This window comes from Siniperca chuatsi, linkage group LG12, assembly GCF_020085105.1.
Source record: "Siniperca chuatsi isolate FFG_IHB_CAS linkage group LG12, ASM2008510v1, whole genome shotgun sequence".
NCBI classification, from domain to species: Eukaryota; Metazoa; Chordata; class Actinopteri; order Centrarchiformes; family Sinipercidae; genus Siniperca; species Siniperca chuatsi.
In genome coordinates, this window is record NC_058053.1 from 19,275,337 (window position 1) to 19,297,419 (window position 22,083).

Sequence of the window (22,083 nt, forward strand, 5' to 3'; positions counted from 1 at the left end):
GATAGAAAGGAGGAGAACTTTATAGGGAGAAGATCCTTGTGCTTACAGTCAAAGTCTGGAAGACTCTAGCCTCAACCATACTGCTGATAAAGTGTTGACATATCAACAATCTGTGTTAACTTAGCATAGTCTGCTTTGTGCCCCCTCTGAGCTCAACAGCTCCCTCATTTCATCTGTCTCTGACTCTGCTCTATTCTTAACCTCTCTTACAGTAGTACGGAGTGATATTTTCTTTCAATCTATCTCACTAAGAAGCATGGCCCTTTCTCTCCCACTGTCATCTTGTCATCCTTTTCTCTCTGTCCCAGAGATGGCTCCACCACACTCTTTTTTTTAAACCTTTGAGTAAACCTTTCCTGTTCTTTCGTTTAGCTTCTTTTCCTGTGCACTCAACCCAGCTTATGCCCCTGCCTCTCCCTGACAGCATGTACGTGTGTGTCTGTGCAGTGTATCTTGGATAATATCACTGTGAACTTTAATGTTCCCCAATGGGTAGAGTGTACACTACACTGTTCCTCCATTAGGGCTCGGCTTACAGACAGCGTGTACACATTCAATAATGCAGGTCAGTACTTAACTTTTGCCAGTGTGCAATATGAGCATACACCTTGGCTACGAGGTGCAGCACAGGTGCACACACACACACACACACACACACACACACACACGCAAACATTTGCACGTGGTCCCGTAGCACACGCAGGTTGCTGATCCTTGCAAACACACACAATCTAACAGGCATGCACAATGCACACTCACTGTACACACACCTTCCTGTCAGCCTCAGATAACAGAACCCAGTGGTGATAAAGAAGCCAATCCTGCTAAATGAAAGAGTAAAATGTACAATAAATACACCTGTGTGGCGCTTGATGCAGAAAGGCAGAGGGGGGGGATCGACAAGGGAGACACGTGACACTTGACAGAGATGCAGACAAGACAGATACTGGTCATCAAAACATCCGGCAGCTAGTCCTACAGTAGGCAATGAAAGAGGATTAGCTCTCTAATCAGTGGCGATCTCCGTGGGCTATTCAGAGGGAAGCCCTAGTATCCTGGTGTCCATTCTGTTACTCAGTCAGAGCAGGAGGACAAGGCCAACCCAGTCAACTGCAGGGGAGAGCCAAAGCAGGTGGATACACACCTGAGGGACAGGATTAACACAGTCCTGGCACATTACAACCAGCATGCACAGTGTATAATCCCACTGGAAGGGTGCATCTCTCTTTTTTGCCATGCTGTATACCAGCCTCAGGTCTGTCCAGGTGTGTTAACACACTGTTAGTGCCAGTAGGCTATGTGACACATATAGGGCAGAGATTTACATGAAGTAACAGAGGAACAGTTAGGTAGCCTGCAGGGTCACCTCACTGCCATCTGTTCCATCAGGTCCCTTTGACCTGTCTCCACAGCAACCTCAGCAGTTCACACAATCCCCTTCTTATCTGTGTAGAATAAGTCTGTGATAAATGTACACAGTTACAACATACAAAATTTACTTCTCTATATAATAATTTCACATGTGTATTAAATTATTGTGTTAACTTCGTCTTTACTGAACAGTTTGACAACATAGTGTGACAGAAATCACAAGGAACAGGGGTGTGTGTGACAAATTTCCCGGCTGGATTTGATCCTGGGATGTCTTGATAGCAGGCATGATGCGTGTTAAACCACTGAAACACTAGAACATCTGTGCTTTATATTTATTATTATAAAAAGCTGAATTATATGGTACGTCAATGTCAACCTTGAGTTAAAATGCACAAACTGAAGAAATGCAAAGAGCTCAACCTGAGTCATTGCAATACGGCGCCAAGCTTATCATCTGAATTGGATACAAATAATATGCTTAAATTCTGCATAGCATCTGAGAGATTATGTACTGTACCACTATTTAATGGTCCTAAAGTTTCTGTTTTGTGGAAAAGTACGTATGCAACAGACTGGGTTTAATGGACACACATTTGACTAATCCACATTTCTAGACACCCATACTTGCGAGAGGTAGGCTGCTGAGGGTGGCTAAGGTAGGTTATATTTGTGTTGTTGCAAGATTTTTTTCCCCTCCTTGTAATACCACACCTTTCCTGCAATCTGTTACCCATTCTATTTAAAAAAAAATCTTTTTCATGTTTTTATTCATTTTCGCCATCAGTGTGAGCGTAACTGTTTCAGGTTCATTGGCATCAAGGCTAAGAAGTTCAAAGGATTTTAATAGGCAAATGACTCATATATCATTGTTTCATTCAGCATCACCTGACTTCACTTAACTGTATATTTTGTATACTCTTTTATTGCATCTTAACAGGATATTGTGTGTACTCTGTTGTACTGAGTGACAGTTGTCTTGGTCTGTTTATGATGTTTGTATTCATTGTTGTCTACTGTCGATATTGATCTGTTGTAACTGGATGTTTGGACAGGATTTAAACCTCTGCAACTCCAGAATGAACCAGCTCCAAAGTTTAAATGCAGTTTTCAACCAAAAGTGGCAACACCACTACTGTAGGTCGTTTTCACATTGTCATATTGTTTGGCTGTCATAATGTCATATGTTACTGTCAAGATGTTATTTACAATGTTGTGTGGGTCCCACAGTGCACTCTTTTGATGGTTTATTGTGCCATAGGTTTGTCATATTTAAGTAACATTTTTGTTGTTCAAACTCAACACACAGTTTTTTAAGGGGGGTGGAGGGTTGGTTGGTCTGTTGGGAGCACAGTACCCCCCATTCAAAACATGCAGACACTAGTACTAATCTCTCCTTAGACAGTTACTCAAATGTAATGGTTAAATGAGAATTCATATTGTACATCAACCTTTGCATGTGTTCTAATGCTGTATTTCAGGAATTCCACATTTGAGATTAATCATTGAAAATATAATCAAAAACCAGCTTTAGACATACATTTTTGAAAAACTTCAACAATGCATTATTATTCAACCAGTGAGAATTGTTTGTCAGCAGAGCCAATTCTCTCAGTAGACCAAATGATTTTCACATCTCCCTCAGAGCAGCTTAATTGTTAACTGGCACCCCATTGGTTCTTTTTCGGTAGGGCAGACATGCAAAATGGATCTTGCTCAGGTAAAACAGGTGGTGATGTTAGATTAGCTGATGAGGACAGGCGGACAACAGGCGCCTTCCATAAAAATAAGAATAGCTGAGTAGCAGGAAGCGAGACAACTCGTCTCTTCTTCTTCTTTTTACTCTGTCAATCAGCATAAAAGAGCTAGGCCTCCATCTGAAAAACACACAGAAACTTGCTTGAGATACAGTAGCAGAGCAATATCGCTAAATAAGCCAAAACTGTCATTTTGCTAGGCCTCTGTTTCTTACATAACACATTTGTCTTCTTTCTCATCTTCATTCCACAGCAGTGAAATGTTTCATACAGTAACTTCTACATGCTGAGAGATGCTTGCTAAAGTAAAACTGACTTAAAGAGACTGTCCTCCCAAGAAGAACGACAGCATCAGTCGTTTCAGCCAGAGCCCGAAAACGACATATGTTTATGTTCAAGTCACAAAAGCAACTGCTAACGGTTGTAGTAATTTTGATGGAAGCAAAGGAGGAAGTCAGGTGACAGTATCATAAAATGACAAAGTCTACATAAGGAGAAGCTTGGGGTGGATGGCTGGGGGAACATCAAACATGGGAGACCACAGTTCATTTCGCATGTCCAACCAACACGCAACACTAGTTTCTTTTAACCATGATCACGATCATTCCCTAACTGTCACCAAGTGCTTATTATTGTCACCACGACAACGAAGCTCCCCTATCCATAACATATCCATTTTGTGCCTAAACCTAACCAAAGCTTACCCACAGCATTGTCACATCATAAATCAGATTTTTTTCAACAGTGAAGGCACAGACAAATGATGTCGTCTTGTCGATAGCAGTGTCAGATCAGAAAACGCTTCTGTGTCACTCTAGAGGGCATGGACAAATGATGTATTTTGTTGTTTAATTTGGAGGACTTGTTTGACTTAAACAGTATGTCCAATAAAATACAATACAAACTAACTAGACAAAGCAGAAGAGAAGGTATTCTCATAGCCATACACAAGCAAATACTTTGTTCTAGCATGAGTGGCCACACTAATGGTCACACACTCCCTCTCCTTGATGTTAGAGTCACTATAGTCTGTGCCAAATTCTAATTAGAGATTCAGAAGTATCATCTGAGATCACAATGCACACTCAAAACACTCAAAACTAAATACAAAAACATACATTAACATACATACTGTACACACATTCACACACATACAAAAACCTATATACCAAAATCGACTCTGGCATACATACAGTATAGAAACATACTGTTATTGTCCTCACTGGAGAGCAGCAATCATTAGCATGAGACAACTGATGGTCTAAACTGTCTCTAAGCTACATTTTACCAGCTGACTCAAATGAAACCAGTCACATAACATAGTGCCAGGGTGAGATCTGCAAATCATGTGTTTGTTTGCTTCTCCTTATTCCAGAAGCCTAACGATGCTCTTCTCTCCCAGCCTTCTAAGACAGATGGAGATCATTAGCCCCCCCCACCACCACACTCTCTCTCCGATCTGTCAGGTCTGAACCACAGGCACTCTTTGTCTCGCCTTTTCACTCATCCCCTCCTCTATTTGCCCCTCACTCACTGTCTCTGTCCATCTCTCTCTACACAGATTTATATCTAAAGGTTTCAAAGTCCAGCAGAATCTTACAACTTTAACAAGTGCTTCATCACTCTTGTCAGAAGTAGTTACAGGAGTCATGACACACACTTCCCTAGACAGGAGGAATTGATGAGAAGCTATTAGACTCTGCTGATTCTGGAGTGAACGAGAAGGCCTCCATCACTGCATTCCTCTACTCCTTGACACAGAAGCATGGACACCAGGCGTTCTTTAGACATGTGTCGCACCATTTCTTTACACCCATACACTGTAACAACACATGTGTAAGGAAAGTTTTGTGCTGTATGTAATCAATTAGGGGAAGTAAAAATGTACTGTTAATACTGAACTTCACAGCTGTGATTGCCACAGCATCTGCCAAAATGTCCAGATTGCGAAGGCATGTAGAATCTATTATTTGTTAATGAATCTCTGCCATTGATGGCATTATTAAGAGACATGTGGCAAAATAAACACCACCCAGTGAGGAGTGATGGGGTTTATTGTTAGTATTATAACAGTTTTTGCTGTGTGCCTGTTTGCAGTAGTGTTGAAAAGTGTTAACAGAGCTCCTGCTGTCCTGCCTGCACTGTTGACCATCTGGACTGAATCCATCACTTCCTCCTGCACGTCCTTCGTGGCCCTGACTCCTAATTTCTCATTATGACACGTGGTTGTGGGACCAGCTATAGGAGGGGCCACGAGCCGATGAGCTGGCTGTCAATGCCATGTTCTCTTGGTGTTGTGTTTGTGATAACTTAAATGTTTTATTTTTCCGGTAAAAGTGAAATAAAGCCACAAAGAGAGGTAATATATAGTATTCCTAAAGCATCCTTACATTCCACCATACTCCGGTTGAATATTTCCTGTGATTTAAAATCTTGCTATAAATGAAGTTTGATTTTTAAACACATAACTGCATATGATATATACACTACAAATGTTTTAATGTTATTCTTTAATATTTATTACATTGTGTAGTAATATCAGTAGAGCTACAATTCTTCTTAAAAGTAAACTATTATTGACGTGGACAAAACACATTGCCAACCATACAGATTAATTTAATCAAAAGTTTTTCAGAGTATCATCAGCCAGGTTTTAGTACACCCAAGTGGTTATATGGGAGCTGATGACCATCTTTATAGTCCTGACCTGAGGTTATCACTGCTTGCAGTGGCAGGGAGGGAACACCTGTCGCATGCAGCCATTTTGGTGTGTTGTTTTGGTGGATTGAGGCACAAGATTATTGTTTCTTGGTTGTAATGTTAGGGCTATTTTCTGCACTCCATGCTCCCCCTATTTAATGCTACTGTAACGCTCTGATTTGCTAACAGATTAGGCCACTTGTTAGGCTGCAAGTATATGTTTGCATCCACAGATTGTGCACATTCATTAAAAAAAAATATTTTGCCACACAGCTGAAAGGTAAGTTGCCATTTTAGCATGAAAAGTAATTGGAAGCAACCACTGCAGCTGAAAAGTTGATCCACTTATATACTGTAGTACCAGTATGTCAAGGTCAGACTTTAGTATTTGGCTACGACAGTGGTGTGTTAGCGTTAATGAGGTTTGGAGAAGGCGTCTTTGTTTCAGTGCATATGGCAGTACTCAGTGAGTGAACACACACATGCTAAAAAGCCTGGGTTCCTGCAGGTATTTGTCCTGGGAAAATTGAGTCGATTTTGTCAAGAATTCCCATTAAATACCGAGATCACAATTTGTGGTATTCAGCCCTACACCATACCTTTATATGTCTGAGGAACCTCCCCAGTTCCCTTCCTGCTCTTATCTGTTTGAGCCACTGTCTACAGTATGTAATAGGTCAATGCAAATGACACATATGTATTCACAGGTGCATACAAGCAACACAAGTGCATACATGCACTGGACTAGACCAACAGCCATACTCTTGCCAGTATTTTACATTGACTCCTAAGATAATAAAAGTAGAGGAGCTGATTGAGTGTTTTGACCTCCCTGGAAGTGATCTCGGTTAAATGGGGGCAGGGATGGGCTCACTTTCTCTGCTTTTAAAAGCCTGACATGTTCCCTGCAGGATGTCTGACCCTCTCTAACTACAAATCAACCAGCAATTACAACCCTACAGAAACCCCTCTCACATACACACAGTATATACAGTACAGACACACACAGACTACCATAGTATTCCCCGACCAGTGCTGCTGCAAAGACCAGAAACAAAAAGACGAGGCAATATATTTGTGAAAGAGGCAAAGTGTAATATCAGGAAAAGTAGCGCAGGGTGGAATGGCAACTAGAAAGAAGAAACAGAGTAGGAAAAACATGAGGGGAAATGAGAGTCAAGTGCATAAGATGTGAACAGAGAAGCCAAGCAAGTATGAACAGCTATGTATGTGGCCAAGTAATATGTGTCACCTTGTTTTGACCTTTACTGTGAAGGTAACATCTTCTTTCGCCCCATCTGTTTAATGCTGAAAACCCAAAAATGTATTGATTACATGTGCCATGTTCATTCAATCAGTCTACTTAACTATGTCTGGGATGTTGTATGTAAAAAAACAAACAAATTGACTAAAATATAGATATAGTCCTCCATCTAAATACATTTATTGGAAAGAAAAAGCACTGGAAGTCTGAGTGGCAGTCATTTTTGGCTGTTTCATTCTATGGCAGTGTGTTCACTGGTGTCTCACAAATAAGGCATGTCCCAGGGGCTGGAAAGCCCTCCTAAGCCACTGCTTTGTTTCAAGACAAAGCCTGTTTTTTTTCCACTTGGAATAACTTGTCGCAGCACAGCCGAACCCAAGGTGCCACCTTATCAATTTCCATGGCAACAGGGCTGGTGGCATTGGCAAATGTAGAAAAGAGCATAGTGGTCAGTTGTTTAGGGCACTCTCTGTGGAGGTGGCTATTCACTTGAGATTCAGATGGAACAAAAGAAACATTTTAAAATTTTACTAAAGGATCACCTCACAGTAAGTATGGACAAGAGGAGTGAGTACACTGACCGATACGTCTTTTAATGTATGTATTGTATTAAGATATACCCTAAAAAATCTAAACCTGTACTTTAATAAATAAAACAAACATATAACACAACAAAACCAACTATTTACTACCTTCAATACAATAAAGCTTCTGCTACACAGCAAACGTGATGGACTTCACCATTAATGATGACATATGAAGTCCAAGGATTTTCTCTAAACTTACTCACCCTATAGTAACGTAGTGACAGCCATCTTAACATCACTATTTTGGCCATGTATAATTCACTACAAACCCCATGTGAAATTTGTGTCACAGACAACAACTTCTACAGCTCAGATAAAAGGGAATACAACAGTAAATACTAGGCAGATGCTCCATACAGTTATGTTTCACAAAGAAGCACTATCAGTGCTTTACTATGACAGGCTCTAAGTGCTAAGAGATGCGAGAGGATGTAACAATATCTGTGTTATTTGCATTTCGGATACAACCACCTGTTGGCTTCAAAACATAGGAGCAGAGGGAAACACTAAGGGTTTGACAGTAATGACTAATCATGGACCAGCGATACAAAGTGGGCCTCTTCACAGGGAGACTTTGATGCAGGTGAATCACATCCTAAACATACTTATTAGCAGGAGTGGGGGAGGAGAGTGAGGGAGGAAGGGTGAAGAGAGGGGGACGGGAGAAATTTGTTCCGCACGTTAGCTGGCATGCTTGGGTGCACAAGAACAGAAGGTTGGCATAATGAATTTTGGCGTGCAAGCGGCTGTTAATGAAATAAAGAACCCCACCCCAACAGAGGTGTGAATGTGTGTGTGCTGGAGTGTGTAAGCATGTATGCAAAAGAGAGAGGGAGCGGACAAGACAGAGGAAGTTAAAGTGAGGAGAGAGAAAGAGATGAGTGAGAGTTGTTATGACGGGGTGGGGGGGTGAGGGGGCATGGAGAGAAAGGCTGTAAGAGTGTAAGAGAAAAAATGTTTGTTACTATATATGAGCATGTATTTTGTATCTGTGTGTGTTCCTGTATGGGTTTTCAAAGAAAAAACATTGTTTGCTTGAGGCAGTCTGGGGAAAAAAGAGACAGCTACAATGAGATACTGGAATTCAAACAAAACTTGTGTATACTTAAAAGGAAAATGGGGTATTGAAAGTTATTTTGCTCATCAGTGTGATAACTTCCAGAAAAAACACGCATGATGAAGTCTCATTTCATGTTTGGCCTAATAACAATAAGAATCTTGCATATGGCCCCATTGCAGGTGGATCAGCAAGAGAACACTCTCAAGTTGAACTTTATCCAAACTGTCTCACTTTTTCTTTAACACTTTATTCTCAAGAGAAAGTATCACAAACTACCCAGCTTTGTAGTGGCTCAATTTATAAATCAAAGGTTTTTGCTGAAACAACATAAAGCACATCTTATTGGAACACATCAAGCCTGATCCTTCCTTCCTTTGAGGATTCCTAAACATTGTAGTCATGCAGACATTCTGCTTAAATTGTTGTAACAGGATATTGTATACATGAACAAAAAGGAATGAGGTATAAGTTTATATGCAAGTGACATACAGTGTGTTGTCAGTAGACCAGGTGGCGTTTGAGGCTCTGATGTGATTTATAAAGCCTCTGAAGACAGTCTGTCCCCACCGTCTCAACACGAGTTGCCTAATTGAGTGTTAATTTAGGGCTAATTATGTAACATGTTATCCCAGTGAGACGCCCCAGATGCCATGAGAAAAAGGCGTGTGAAAGAGTGTGCAGAATCGCAAAGCCAAGCATTTAGGACCGGTCTGCATCTGCTTCCTGAATTCAGTGAGTCACAATGCAGGAAAAAAAAAACACATTCTGCATCAAAAAGTATTCAATCAAGTCAAGAAAAACAGTGAAAAGTGTGCAGTTTCAGTAATAAGGCCATCCTCACATGAATCACAACTGATTGTTAAACAAATATTCATCTCTACAAGCAAGACTCTTTGAATTAATCATTCAACAAACATTTCCCAGTAAAAGTTCGGCCCCTACATAAAAAATTAAACAGATTTACTGTGAAAGTAATAAACACTGAAGCTGGGTTATATCTTTGCAGGCAGTGAGTGGTTGGGCCAGGGAGAGTGCTGTGGCACTGAAGATCTCTTCTCCCTCTGCTCTGTTTGTTCCTCAACATAAATATAACATGATTATGAAGAAGACCTCTTTGCTCTCTTATTTATCAAAGTCATAGATCCTTATGCAACATACACTGTAGAATACTCTGCATGGGCACCAGAGGGGGATATTAAGATTTAGGATGTGTGTAGTGCTTGCTTATTAAATGACAGAGTGCGTAGATCTTTCTGTGCCTACACTGACTGTTTATGTGTATGCAGTAGGAACACCGCATGACACTTCCATCAAAGGATAAGGTTATTGTTTTCCATGTTTTTGTTATTGTCAACAAATCCTATGAAAAGCCTCAAACCAACAATGTGTTACTCTGTCTTTCAATACTTTCTGACTTCCCTAAGTCTGTGGCTCTCATTTGTTCCTACTAAAGAAGTAAATCTTTAAACATGGGCCCAAAAGACATAGTTTCATTTTTAAAAGAGGTAAAGTAAATTCTTAAAACAGCTGGCCACTGGATATTCTTCAGACAACAGTAAATAGTGCATTGGTTGGATACCAAGACACTGTATGTGGAATAATCTACAGTGCCCATGTTCATTTAATCTAGTGCAACATTATGGCCAGTTTATGTGTTTTAATAAGTTTTGGACAGAAATTCATTGTTGGTTTTGTTTTTTATGGGATTTTAACAGTAAGAAAAATGTAGAAAATTGCTATCCTTTAGGAGGGTCTCTTTTGTACACTCTGAGGAAGCATGTTCATGTCTGCAACTAGCCCTGATCCAGGACTGTCAAGCTACAACTCATAGTTTTGCAGTGCTTTCTGGGTGAACAAACTCACAGCAGTAGGGACCTATCAAGAGAAAAAAGTCAACGTCGAGTAACAAAACCACAACTTTCTCCGGTGACGTACAGTGCTTTCTCAAGTCCTATAGAAGACATTTTGACACAGTAGGAAATGCACAGGTATAAATAACAAAATTAACGAAGGCTGAATCCCATTTAGCTGCTTTAGTTTCAGGGTCCTGGTATTGTGCATGCTGTTACACTGTCATGGCTTACTGGGACACTTGAACGGACCCATCGTTAATGTTATTAGTAACACCTGTGCTTTTAGTACTATGAGAAGTCAAAATGTCTGCTGTGAAAAAGGCCTATTGGTGGCCAGAAGTTACAGTATAGTACACCAATACTGATGTAGGAGCATACATTTCTGTAATATAGGTACTGGCCCTTGATCAACTTCAACTTCACCTGATAGGTAAGAGAGAGAGAGACAGAGAGCACATCAGTTGTTGACTTGTGAATGCAGTGATGGCAGGGGAGATCACTGTAATTAGTTCAACACTAACTGAACTCAGCAATTCCTCATTCAACGCTGAGCCTTCTCTGCATTCACTAATAGATTTCCTATTCTTGTCTAATTAAAAAGGGAAGCGTTTTTCCCCTAAAAGGCTCCCAGAGCTATATTGAAGGGTTGAGAGGTCACTGGGAATCCATCAGATGTGATGCAGTTAATCAGCATAAAGCCTGCTCCAGTGCACTGCTAAACAACAACTGCAAGAATGGACCTAATGCTCACACTGTGCCACACTGGGACTCAAAGTCACGCAGGCATAGAGGCAAGATAAAATTCATATACAGTACTGTCTAGAATTTTAAGAGAAACTAGAATACCTGGTAGTTTCTCTATACTCTTTAAAATGGGTAATTAAAGGGGATTTAAAAATAACTACAGAGACAGCTGGAGAGAGAGCAATACGGTGAGAGGGAGAAAGGTAAGGGGTTTGTTGGAGAGAATATAAAGAAAATGAGAGGACAGAGTCTTCGCCCACGGTAATTACCTGTCTCTACTTCCTATCTTTTTGAGCGACAACTAAAGAAGTTAGGAGAGAGGAGGGGAGACAGGTGGAGGAGAGGAGAATGAAGGAGAGGAAAGGAAAAATAGGTGAGCATATACAGGAGGAGAAAAACCGGTATGCCACTCCTGACACCCACATCATTCTGCAGCAAACTGGCAAGTCAGTAATAAAGGCTGACTCAACCTCCTCCAGCAAAGCACATTTCTCCTTTCTCTTTGTTCCACACACATATGATTAAGGTACAGTAGAGGGTATCTGATCTTGAGCTAGAGGTGGTCATAGAGACAACAGATGAGTCACGAGGGACATTTCCTGTTGTTTAGCATCTGACTAGCTAGACAGAAATATGTGAGAGAGAGTAATCTCAGTAAGGGGAATGTGGCAATCAGAGACATTGATCAACATGATCTCACCCACACCATCAGCCCATATATCTGCAGCTGTAGCTTGGCTACTTGTCCCCACTAATCACTGCTATAGCAAAGAATACTGCTATATGGGTGCTGCTGGCACCTATTAACATCACGTCATCCATTTTTTTTTGGTGCACCGCCTACTTCAGAGAAACTGCTCTGCTTTGGTTGAAAGAAGCTGAGAAGAAGATGAGACTTACACTTGTGTGTCCAAAGTGGCAACTGGCTTCAGGGAGGAACAGGTGGAACAGAAACTCATTGCCATTCATTTGCAGTTATCACAGCTGAGCAGGCAAGCATGGATGTGTATATACAGTACACACACAGGTACAGCAGATGTATAAAGATGTGCACTAAAACAAGCATGCCCACACAGACACACACACATACACACACACACACCTATATGTGGGCATAGGCACAAGCAGAGGCACAGACAACAGACTGTATTCATACACACATACACACACATAGAGAAAGCAAACTGTAGATGCTGACACTGGCTTCCTGGATAGCCTCTCTAACTGTGCAGGGATGCCAGAGGAGGAGAGAAGAGAGAGCAAGAGACGCAGCAATGCTGCTGTAAAGACATAATTTCCATTGTGTACCAGGAAAAGTGGTGGCAACACAAAATGGTAATGACAGTTAAGGCGTTTAGTCACAGACTCACTGGAAGGAATTGAACCCCCCCCTCTCATTTTGATTTCTCTGAGGCATCGCTATTGGGTCCAAAATAACTAAATGATGTAGAAGGACATACACACTGAGAGTGGGCAGGATAACGCAAATACACATATGCGTGCACACAAACATGCACACATGCATTTACAGGACAGTAGTGTGTATACACACACATAGCGACACGGTAATGTTAGTGGGAGGCGTCTTCTACATCAGACAGTCTTTCAGAGTTAGATGTGAGAGATAGATGTGAGAAACAGAGACACACAGAAAAAGTGTGAGTAAGAGACATGAAATCAGCCATTTGTCATAATTGTCAATTGTCATAACCACATGAATAGTTACATGATTTTGTTTGGTTTGTGCTATGTTGACAGGAAAAAAACACTCTCCACCTCCTCCCTGAAAACACTCTCTGTATAACATACCAGATTCACACACTCTAGGCGCACACATACATTTGAACACATGTCTAAAAGTGTATGCAAATATGTACACAAATGCTCACACACACCTACTGTTACCCTTCATTAATTTTGACTCTACAGGGCTTGCTGAATAGTGTGTCCACTGTTGCTCTGTGGCTGAGATTTAAATGTGTGACAATGTCTTTCTTTTCTGTCACTGTCCCCTGTGGTTGTTAATAGTCACCTTCTTATCTTTTAATTGGACGGAGGGTTTTCTAGAGAGCTCTTTTAAGGACAGTGTTTAATGAGAGGGTTATTTAGGGCCCCCTAAGTGACCTTCAGCCTTTTCATATCTTGTCATGAGAACCATACCACAGATAGCACTGTTCTGATTATAACACAAAATTAAACACATATTTTATTCTGTTGATACAGCAACTACAAACCTAAAGTTACATGGTCACTGCACGGAAAAAGAGAGGAGAGGAAAGGCGAATGTCTGCAGGAAGAGGTGAGTCAGGATGTAAGAGGCCAATTACCACTGGACTGCTGGCATGGAGAACAGGGATTGCAGAGAGATCAGAGTTAGAAAGGCCATAACATGATCAGTGTCAAAATGGCCAACATAGTATTGTAACTTTATTAGTGAACACATAAAGGGAGGAGGACAGGCAGAGAATGAGAGAAAAACCACAAATGTAAGTACAAGGTGTTATACTGTTAGAAACAAGCTCACCCAAAAAACGTCCCTGCTAGTTGTTTAAATTAAACCACACACAATCAGTGTTACTGCAGATACTGTGCTTGAAAATAAGACTGTAGGAGCAGCTCTAACCTTGCTTTAAAGTACAAAATCTTACAGGTACAAAATTGCATTCACATATAGGCTATAAGTGCACCATTATCTCAGTGTGCAGTTCAAAAGGAATACATTTTTAAGAGCAGGAACTGGACACAAAATGGAAGCAAAATTATAGCTTAACAGTAGCTGCTTGAACATGCAAGGTAAGGTAAGCGAGAGAAAGCCTAGATTTGTCCTCTCTAGAGATAAAGGATTGAAAGCAAAATGCTGCACTAACATGGGTGATTTACGTCAGGAGGAGAATACATGACAACAAAGCTTTGTCTTTCTATTCACCACATTGGATGTACTGCAGCACTAGTGAGTGGTGGGCGTACACCTGCAGTGTTTCAGCAGCTTATAAGGGCAGCACTCATGAAAATGTTTGTCAAGGCAACTTTAAAGCCGTATTTTAAACAAAAGGCTTTGATTCTCATGGAAGAATCAGAGAGGCCGAGATTCTGGTTGGGGGGGATCACCAATGGTGCTCCATATATAAAAACTATCTGCGCACTTGCTCTCACCAAAATTAGAACAACCCAATAACCTATTTCTATGAAGGTGTATAATACAGAAAAGCATGCATTTTGAAATACTTTAGTAAAAGTAAGTGGTTTGGGTTCATAACAAGACAAATTAAAAAAATATTAAAAGAAATATAAGAGAGGCCATCATGCTGAAGATTTAAATAATTAATTTCATCATTTAAGTTCAAGTTTAAATTCAATCTCGAGCACAATGTCATACAAAAGGTGTTCAAAGTGCTTTATCCTTTGAATTAATTCTGGGAATTTGAAGGAGACAGCCATATGCCATATGTTAAATATGAAACTGGAGCCAGGAGATGGTTAGCTTAGTTTTATAAACCAGGAGCAGAACCTCAAAATCTGTTCTGTAATAAACACGTAGCCATTGGAGATGTTTAAGAACTGGAGTGATAGGATTTCATATTTTTTTTAACTTTCGAATCTGACTGGAATAGAAAGTATCATATTTTTGAAATATTCCTGAGATGGTGGAAGGATAATTTAGTGATGAGCTGATATGTGAATAGAAATTCAGCAATAACTTTTAGTTTTTTGACTTGGTCTGTGGTAGTAAGGGACAGATCTGCTGCCTTATTTGCCTTTGCACCCAACACTAGAATTTTCACGTTTTGTGACATACAGAGATTGATGTCCTTCAAGCAGCCCAAAGTGCTCATGTTATCAGGAGATAATGAAATGTAGAGTTGTGTGTCTTCCACATAGCTATGATAAATAATGTCAAGTACTATTCAAAATATTTGATCTCTAAATATCTCATCCCAACTGTATATAGTAGGTTTTTACTGAAAGGAGACCAATTCACTGGCTGCTAAAGTCTTTTCCAGATGTGCATTGCCAGCCACCTACACTTCAAAAGGCTTCAAAAGACAGAATTCTAATTTTAATTATACCACTCCTGCTCTGGTACCAGCCCTATAGGCCTAGATATTGATAAAAACCAGAGACTGAGGGTGTGCCTGTGGGTGGAGTTGGGTAGGTCAGGCAAGATTAATTGTGGGGGATGTAAATTCCATTTGTCACATGCAGATTGATGTCAATTTTAATTGAATTAAAACAATGTGAACCCTGGCCTGCTTAGAGTCTAGGAGGACAGCTGGTGAATAGTGATGAAGTGAGTTGGAGAACACTTGAGAGAAGGGGCAGGGGAGGGGGTGGAGAGGTTAGAGTTGAGGAAGAGAGAGAGAGATTAGTTAATGACAAGAGTGATAGTTGACCTTAAAACTAATGAGCCATTCTGCCCCACCATTACCCATTACACTGGTAATACTACCGTTTCATGGGTAACTGTGTGGACCTACGCGTCCCATAGATAATTCTCATACCAGACTTTCTACATACTGAACAGATGACAGTAGGTTGTGACAGACAGTAGATTATATTGCACATCTCACACATATGAAATGCCTTAACAGTGTGTGAACCGGCCCCTCATGGGTGTGATTGATGTACGTGTGTGTACACAGGTGCATACGTGTATGTAGGTGGAGTAAGGAAAAGTCAACTGCTGGAGTAACACTTATCTTTTATCATCTTCTCCCCAAGGACATGTGGCCAAGTGTTTAGCGTGACCACGACAGGCCAGCACACTGCAGGCGGCACAGGCGCGACGTCTTCACACTAGACTCAAGCATATAGACTGAGAGATGGAGAAGGTTTCAGTCGAGAGCAAACCCATCTCATTTCTCACCCCACACCTCTTATCTCGCCCCGCTCGTTCCTCTTCTTTCCGCTCTCTAGGATAATATCAGCGCTAATCACTGCCTTTCCATCCATCTATCCACCTTCAGCTGGATAGATGGGGAAGGAGAACAGATGGAGGAGGTGTGGATGCCACAGTCCTCTTTCCTTGTGACTCTGCTGACTGCTTCTGCCACCGTCCTTTCCTGCCGTTCCAACATTCACTGTGGTGAGATTACGCCCAGCTGGACAGGTAAAAGCAAAGCTATCGCCATAACAAATAAATAAATAAATCACAAAGAGACACACACAAAGTCCCGCTCACTCGTGTGCACACAGGCCGTAACATTTTATAAGGCTGTGAGGTACTCATGTTTCTGAAGGTGACCCTATAGCAGTAAGGAACCTTTTACTGCGATGAGACGATGTCCTGGATCACCTCCCCATACCTCAGCTCCTCATTACACACACAAACACATACATTCTTTCTCTAACACACACACACACACACACACCACACATACAGTATGCATGTTATCCTATCTCAAATGTGAGATCTAACCCAGTGAGACAAGGGCAGCCAGGTTACTGTCAACCCTGATGGATGAATCTTAAATGAAGATGCGAAATCCAGTCCAAATACGTTCCGATACAGTGAGCAGGGCAAACAGAACACACACAACAGTCACATATTTTTTTCACACATATATATTTATTTACAGTACATAAAGCGAGTTACCCAAGCACCTCCCCTCTCACCGTGGATATACAACAGGAGGTAATGCAAAGTAGATGATTCGTCTCCTCCCCTCGATTTCCTCTTGCCCTCTGCACCTCCAATTCACTGTGCCAAATGGTACATTTACATTGGTCATAACCTCAATCACCATGCTTGCAGGCCATGCTGAATGTGCAGACAGACATTTCTACAGTGAGGGGATGCAGACAGAGGTATAATGGGAGCAATAGATAGAAACCCAAGCCCGAGGCATCCATCAAACCAAATGACTCCATTACAGTAAGTCCGACAGAGGCAAACGGTAATGTGTGCTGTGATAAACACTAGGATAATAGTCTGTTTATAGTCCTGGACACACTGTTTCTGCTGGGAAACACTGGCAAAGAATACAGATAAGATACAGGAGCAGCAACCACTCTGTCTTTTTCATTCTTTCTATCTCTTCTCCTCTCTCTCTTTTGCTGTTATCAGTCACTTTCACTCCCTTGTTCTCTTTATCCTTTTCCGCTCTCTGTATAATATTTTCCTTCCCACAGAACGCAGAGGGAGCTGCATACATCAGCTGAACTTGGCTTTTATCTGGTGTTATACTATTGTAGCATTACCATCACAGTGCTGGAATGAGGCCTAGGAGAACCATAAAAATTGAATAGAAATTATTCAGATGTACTATTAAAAAACAGACATATCACACCAGACACTCGTAGGTATGCATACATAACTTTAAGAAGACAAACACACAAGCAGGCATACGTACTAATACATATACATACTCATATACACAGAGTGGCCCATACTGTACATGCATGTTTCAATTAATCATAGCTTGGTTGTTTCAGCTGAGGCATTGCTTCTCGCGTTTCTGATAGTAGAAAGGGGTAAACACAAGAGTAGACTAATTTGACCACGCTCTGTAGTCCCCAGAGGAACCAGGAAATAGCGAACCTGCTGCTGGTATGAATCAATTATAAGAGTACACAAAAAGGCACTCTCTTTACAGATGGGAGGTTGAGGTGAAGGTCTATGGAGGGGAGAGAGAAAACTAAATCTTTCCATCTGTTGATAACTGTGTTTTTATTCTAAATACACACCCCGTTGCTGCACAGGCAGTACTTCGCTGCGTCCACATGCTCAGAATGAGATAAGAACATTTAAATGCACCCTGACATAACCTGAAGGGAACCTAAAATGAGGCAAGGGGTCGCTGTTTCTTTTTCATTTCTATTAACCTGAGGAGCATTAGCGCTTGATTAAGGGGCTTGTGGATCAGCCTGATCCAGGTGAGCCTGTGTTTATGCCCATAGTTAACCTCTATTACAAGACTGACCTCAGTTCAGATAGCAGCTCCTCTACTGCTTCTAATGCAGGCCGTTACATAGTGCAGCAGGGTCAGAACAGAAGACACACACACACACAAATTTTCAGCAAGGCAGGGTCAAAGCAAAAGCCAGCGGCTACTGCGCTATATTTAAGATCAGTTAAACTTAATGACCTCCTTCATCCTCTTGGCCTATAAAATAAACTACAACATTAGCTCTCGGATCTCAGACATAGTTTGACCTTTTATGCTTGCCGTCCAGGCAATGTTGGTTTTAACAGGATGTGATAAAATGTGGATAATCTCACGCCCACTTGAGGGGATGATGGTGTAGGTTTATTAAAGGAAATGATGGTCAGAGTGAGCTAATCTAATTCTACCAGGATACTACAGCTTTAAAGAGGAGGTACCCCACTGGTATGGTAATAAGGCAAAATACTATGGTAATGTAGTGCAAGCCATATTTTTATAGAAGTAGCAGCGTAGTGACTGAGACAGGCACTTACTGTGGTGCTGTACAAAAATAATCATTTTCTGTACATAGCCATTGACAGTTTTCTGCTGGTAGCAAGTTTTCCAATGAATATAGAACACTGGGCCAGTCACACTCAGTCTGTTTACAAGGGGACAATGAACATTGTTTTTATTTTCGAAATGTGCCTCATGTAAATTATTTCATGGACTGCAAGAAGAAAAATAATTGTGGGATGCCCGCATTAACCTGCTGCATTAAAGCTGTAGAGCATAGCACGCTGGGTTTTAAATAAAATTACTCCTTCTATTTTGATGACTTACTGACATTTCATTATGGCAAACATGCATTAAGGCACCTTAGACAGTGTGTAGGCGTTTCTATGTGGCTCTATATGGGTGCATATGTGTGCATGCAAGCATTACGCAAAGGCATACAAGAAACTATGCTTAGTTTAACAGTAAGAAAACAGAACAATGGAAAATGGGTTGAGAGTGAGAGAAAATCAAGAATAAAATTACTTTTCTTTATGGTCTCATGTTCACAGGCTTGATTTAAATGTTCCCAGTTATATATTTTCTATTGTTCAGCTGGGTTAATTGGATATTCATATCTCACATTGCATACAGACAACATGCTGGACTCATATATGGAAAGAAAATGGCAATTCAATATGCATCTTTCACTTGACCAGAGTTTATTTCTTTCTTTCTGCCTCTATGTATCTTTCTCTCCCTCTTTCCACTCGCTTCTTCCACCTCGCTGTATCATTAATGTGAACTGTGTATATTTATAACCCAATAAAGTTTTTATGACCACCGTCATTATAGAACATTGAGGTCATGCTGACAGGCTAACAAACACACAAGAATAAAGCCAAAATACATACAGCATATAGCCAACATGGAATTCACTCGAATAGGTCAGACATAACAAATACAGAGAAAACTAAAACATTAAAATCGCCTAAATTTCAAAATAAATAAACATATTATCCCAGGTATCCCTCATGGTACTAGCCATGCTTGATGGTATTCTGCCACTAAAAGGTGAAAGGGATTTAGTTTGTAATGCTCAAAGAATGAAAACACAATAGCAACATGTCTTTGCAGAAACAAATTCCGGCTAAAAACAACAGACTTCGCCTTAAACAGTTTTCATTGAGAACAATTTTCTACCCAAAGTAAATAAATAGTCCTCCGCAAGAGTAGTGGATTATCTTGAGTTATTGAAATGTGATTTCCCAATATTGGGGGAAGTGACCCTAAACTGTGGTACAAGACCCAAAACTGGTTAAGAACCTAATGGACCCTTTTCTAGTGGCCTCTCACACTGCATATAATCATATGTTGCCCATGCATGTCCTAAGGAATTTCTAATTTAGGTACTTTACAGGGAATCATGGAAACACTGAGCACTTGGAGTATATGTCATAATAAAATTAAATCTAGTGTATTGTCCTCCTCATATTTATTGAGCCCCACTGGGGATAAAATGCTGGCCCTTCAATCACAAGAGCAGGCAATCTGGAAGCCACCTCCAGGATCGCATTTTAGCCTCATCCAATAGTACACCATGCTGAGGTTGAGGTATGTATCTTCCTGTTTGTTAGACAGCAAACAGCCTGTGTATCTCACACTGCTATTGCCCTCAAATCACACAAGAACAATGACCAGCCACACAAATGAACACCAAACAAGATACTAATCAAATGCTAACACTACTTCTGTGTGGATTAACATCGTACACACACTAAGACACTCAGTGAGTTGATGAATCCACAAATAGAGCTTCACTACATTACCTAGTTAAAACACACACACAAACAGCATAGCAGCTTGGGCAAAACTGTTGTCCAATTGTTTTGATTTAGATATAAAACCTAACACATAACCACACACTCAGCATGATGCAATGACCAAGCAACCAGGGTTTCGGTGAATCCACCGAAAATCAATGTGGACACTTTTTTGAGCTTACCCCCTTTGATCCATTAATCTTAATGATATACAGTATATTTACCATACACACCATCCTAAGCAGTACCAAACTGATGCAATGAAGGCATGTATGAGTTTTTTTGAAAATGTAGACTTTTATGAATGTTTTTCAGATTGGTAATTGACATATAATTATTACAAATTGGCGGTCAAGCAAAGCTCATTTAATTTCCAACAGCATCACTGAGCACAATACAACAACAATTTAGGCTTTGATTTGTGTGATGTGACCCTAGTGGGGATAATAGGTGGCATCAAATAGATGTACACGCTAGAATACAGTGGGGGGGACAATCTAGACTGGTTAGAGAGAAGTAAAGGGGAGGGGGAAAAAAAATTGTCCTTTTCATCAACCCCAATCTGAGCAGTTGATCTGGCAGAACACACAAGCTCAGAGCACCCGATCCCCAGGTCTCACCCCACTGTCCACTCACACTGAGAAAGAACAAATGAATGCATTTATTTGTCATGTGCTCACCTTGCAGTTGTGCAAGTCAGAGAGAGAGAGAGAGAGAGAGAGAGAGAGAGAGAGAGAGAGAGAGAGAGAGAGAGAGAGAGAGAGAGAGAGAGCGATGGATAGAAACTGAGAGAGCAGAGCAGAGTAAGAGTACTGTAAATCTCCTGACCTTGGTCCTGGCTCTTTAGCTCTCTGTGTGAAGGGGTTTAGCCTACAGCCTTAAATATTTCAGCACTGCTTGGTTGACTGGAAAGTGCTGAGTTAGAAGACGGGATACAGGCCAGGCCACAGCATTCAACCTCCCCCAGCAATTAACACAGCAGCAGGACATCACTGCAGTGCTCGGTGGTGTGTGTATGTGTGTGTATTTATTACTATCCATTTCCTTTCTTCAAGTGCCGGTGACTGTTATAACGGCTCCTCTACTCTCTTCCAACATTAACAGTAGAGTTTGTTAAAAAGACACCCCTTTCATTCATGGTTTTTGCTTCTCCTGAAGACTTACCAGTGACTGTGAGTTCCGTTGTCCTCCTGACCACAAAGCCACCAAACTGGACTTCACAAGTGTAATTCCCAATGTCATCTTCCTTTACCTCCTGGATGGACAGAATGTCTCTCTTCTGGATGATACTGGCACGCCACTGCTTGGGACGGCACTCCTGTACATTAGAGAAGGACAGGTGGGTCAAACTTAAAACTTTTATCCAAGGCTTACTATTGATAAATCACTTGAGAAGTCAAATACAAAAATGACTGGCAGTAGATGTACTGCACATGGCAAGGAATAAAATATTCTGGGCAAGCCTGACATTATGAAATTTAAGACCTTCGCTCTGCTTCATAATAAATTAGATCCATAAGATTTCAAGTGGTCCGAGCTGGACACAAAAGCTTTCAAATGTCACTA

The 22,083-nt window shown here is 40.9% G+C and overlaps 1 protein-coding gene across 10 annotated transcripts in view; it reads right to left on the minus strand.

Moving 5' to 3' along the window:
- The window catches only part of LOC122885894 (interleukin-1 receptor accessory protein-like 1-B), a 304,362-nt gene that overhangs the window by 73,488 nt on the left and 208,791 nt on the right, over positions 1-22,083 (minus strand). For all 10 annotated transcript variants that reach the window (XM_044217634.1, XM_044217632.1, XM_044217633.1 and 7 more), the window contains one exon: positions 21,682-21,835. In XM_044217634.1, coding sequence (XP_044073569.1) covers positions 21,682-21,835 — 154 coding nt within the window. The remainder of the gene's footprint in view (positions 1-21,681; positions 21,836-22,083) is intronic.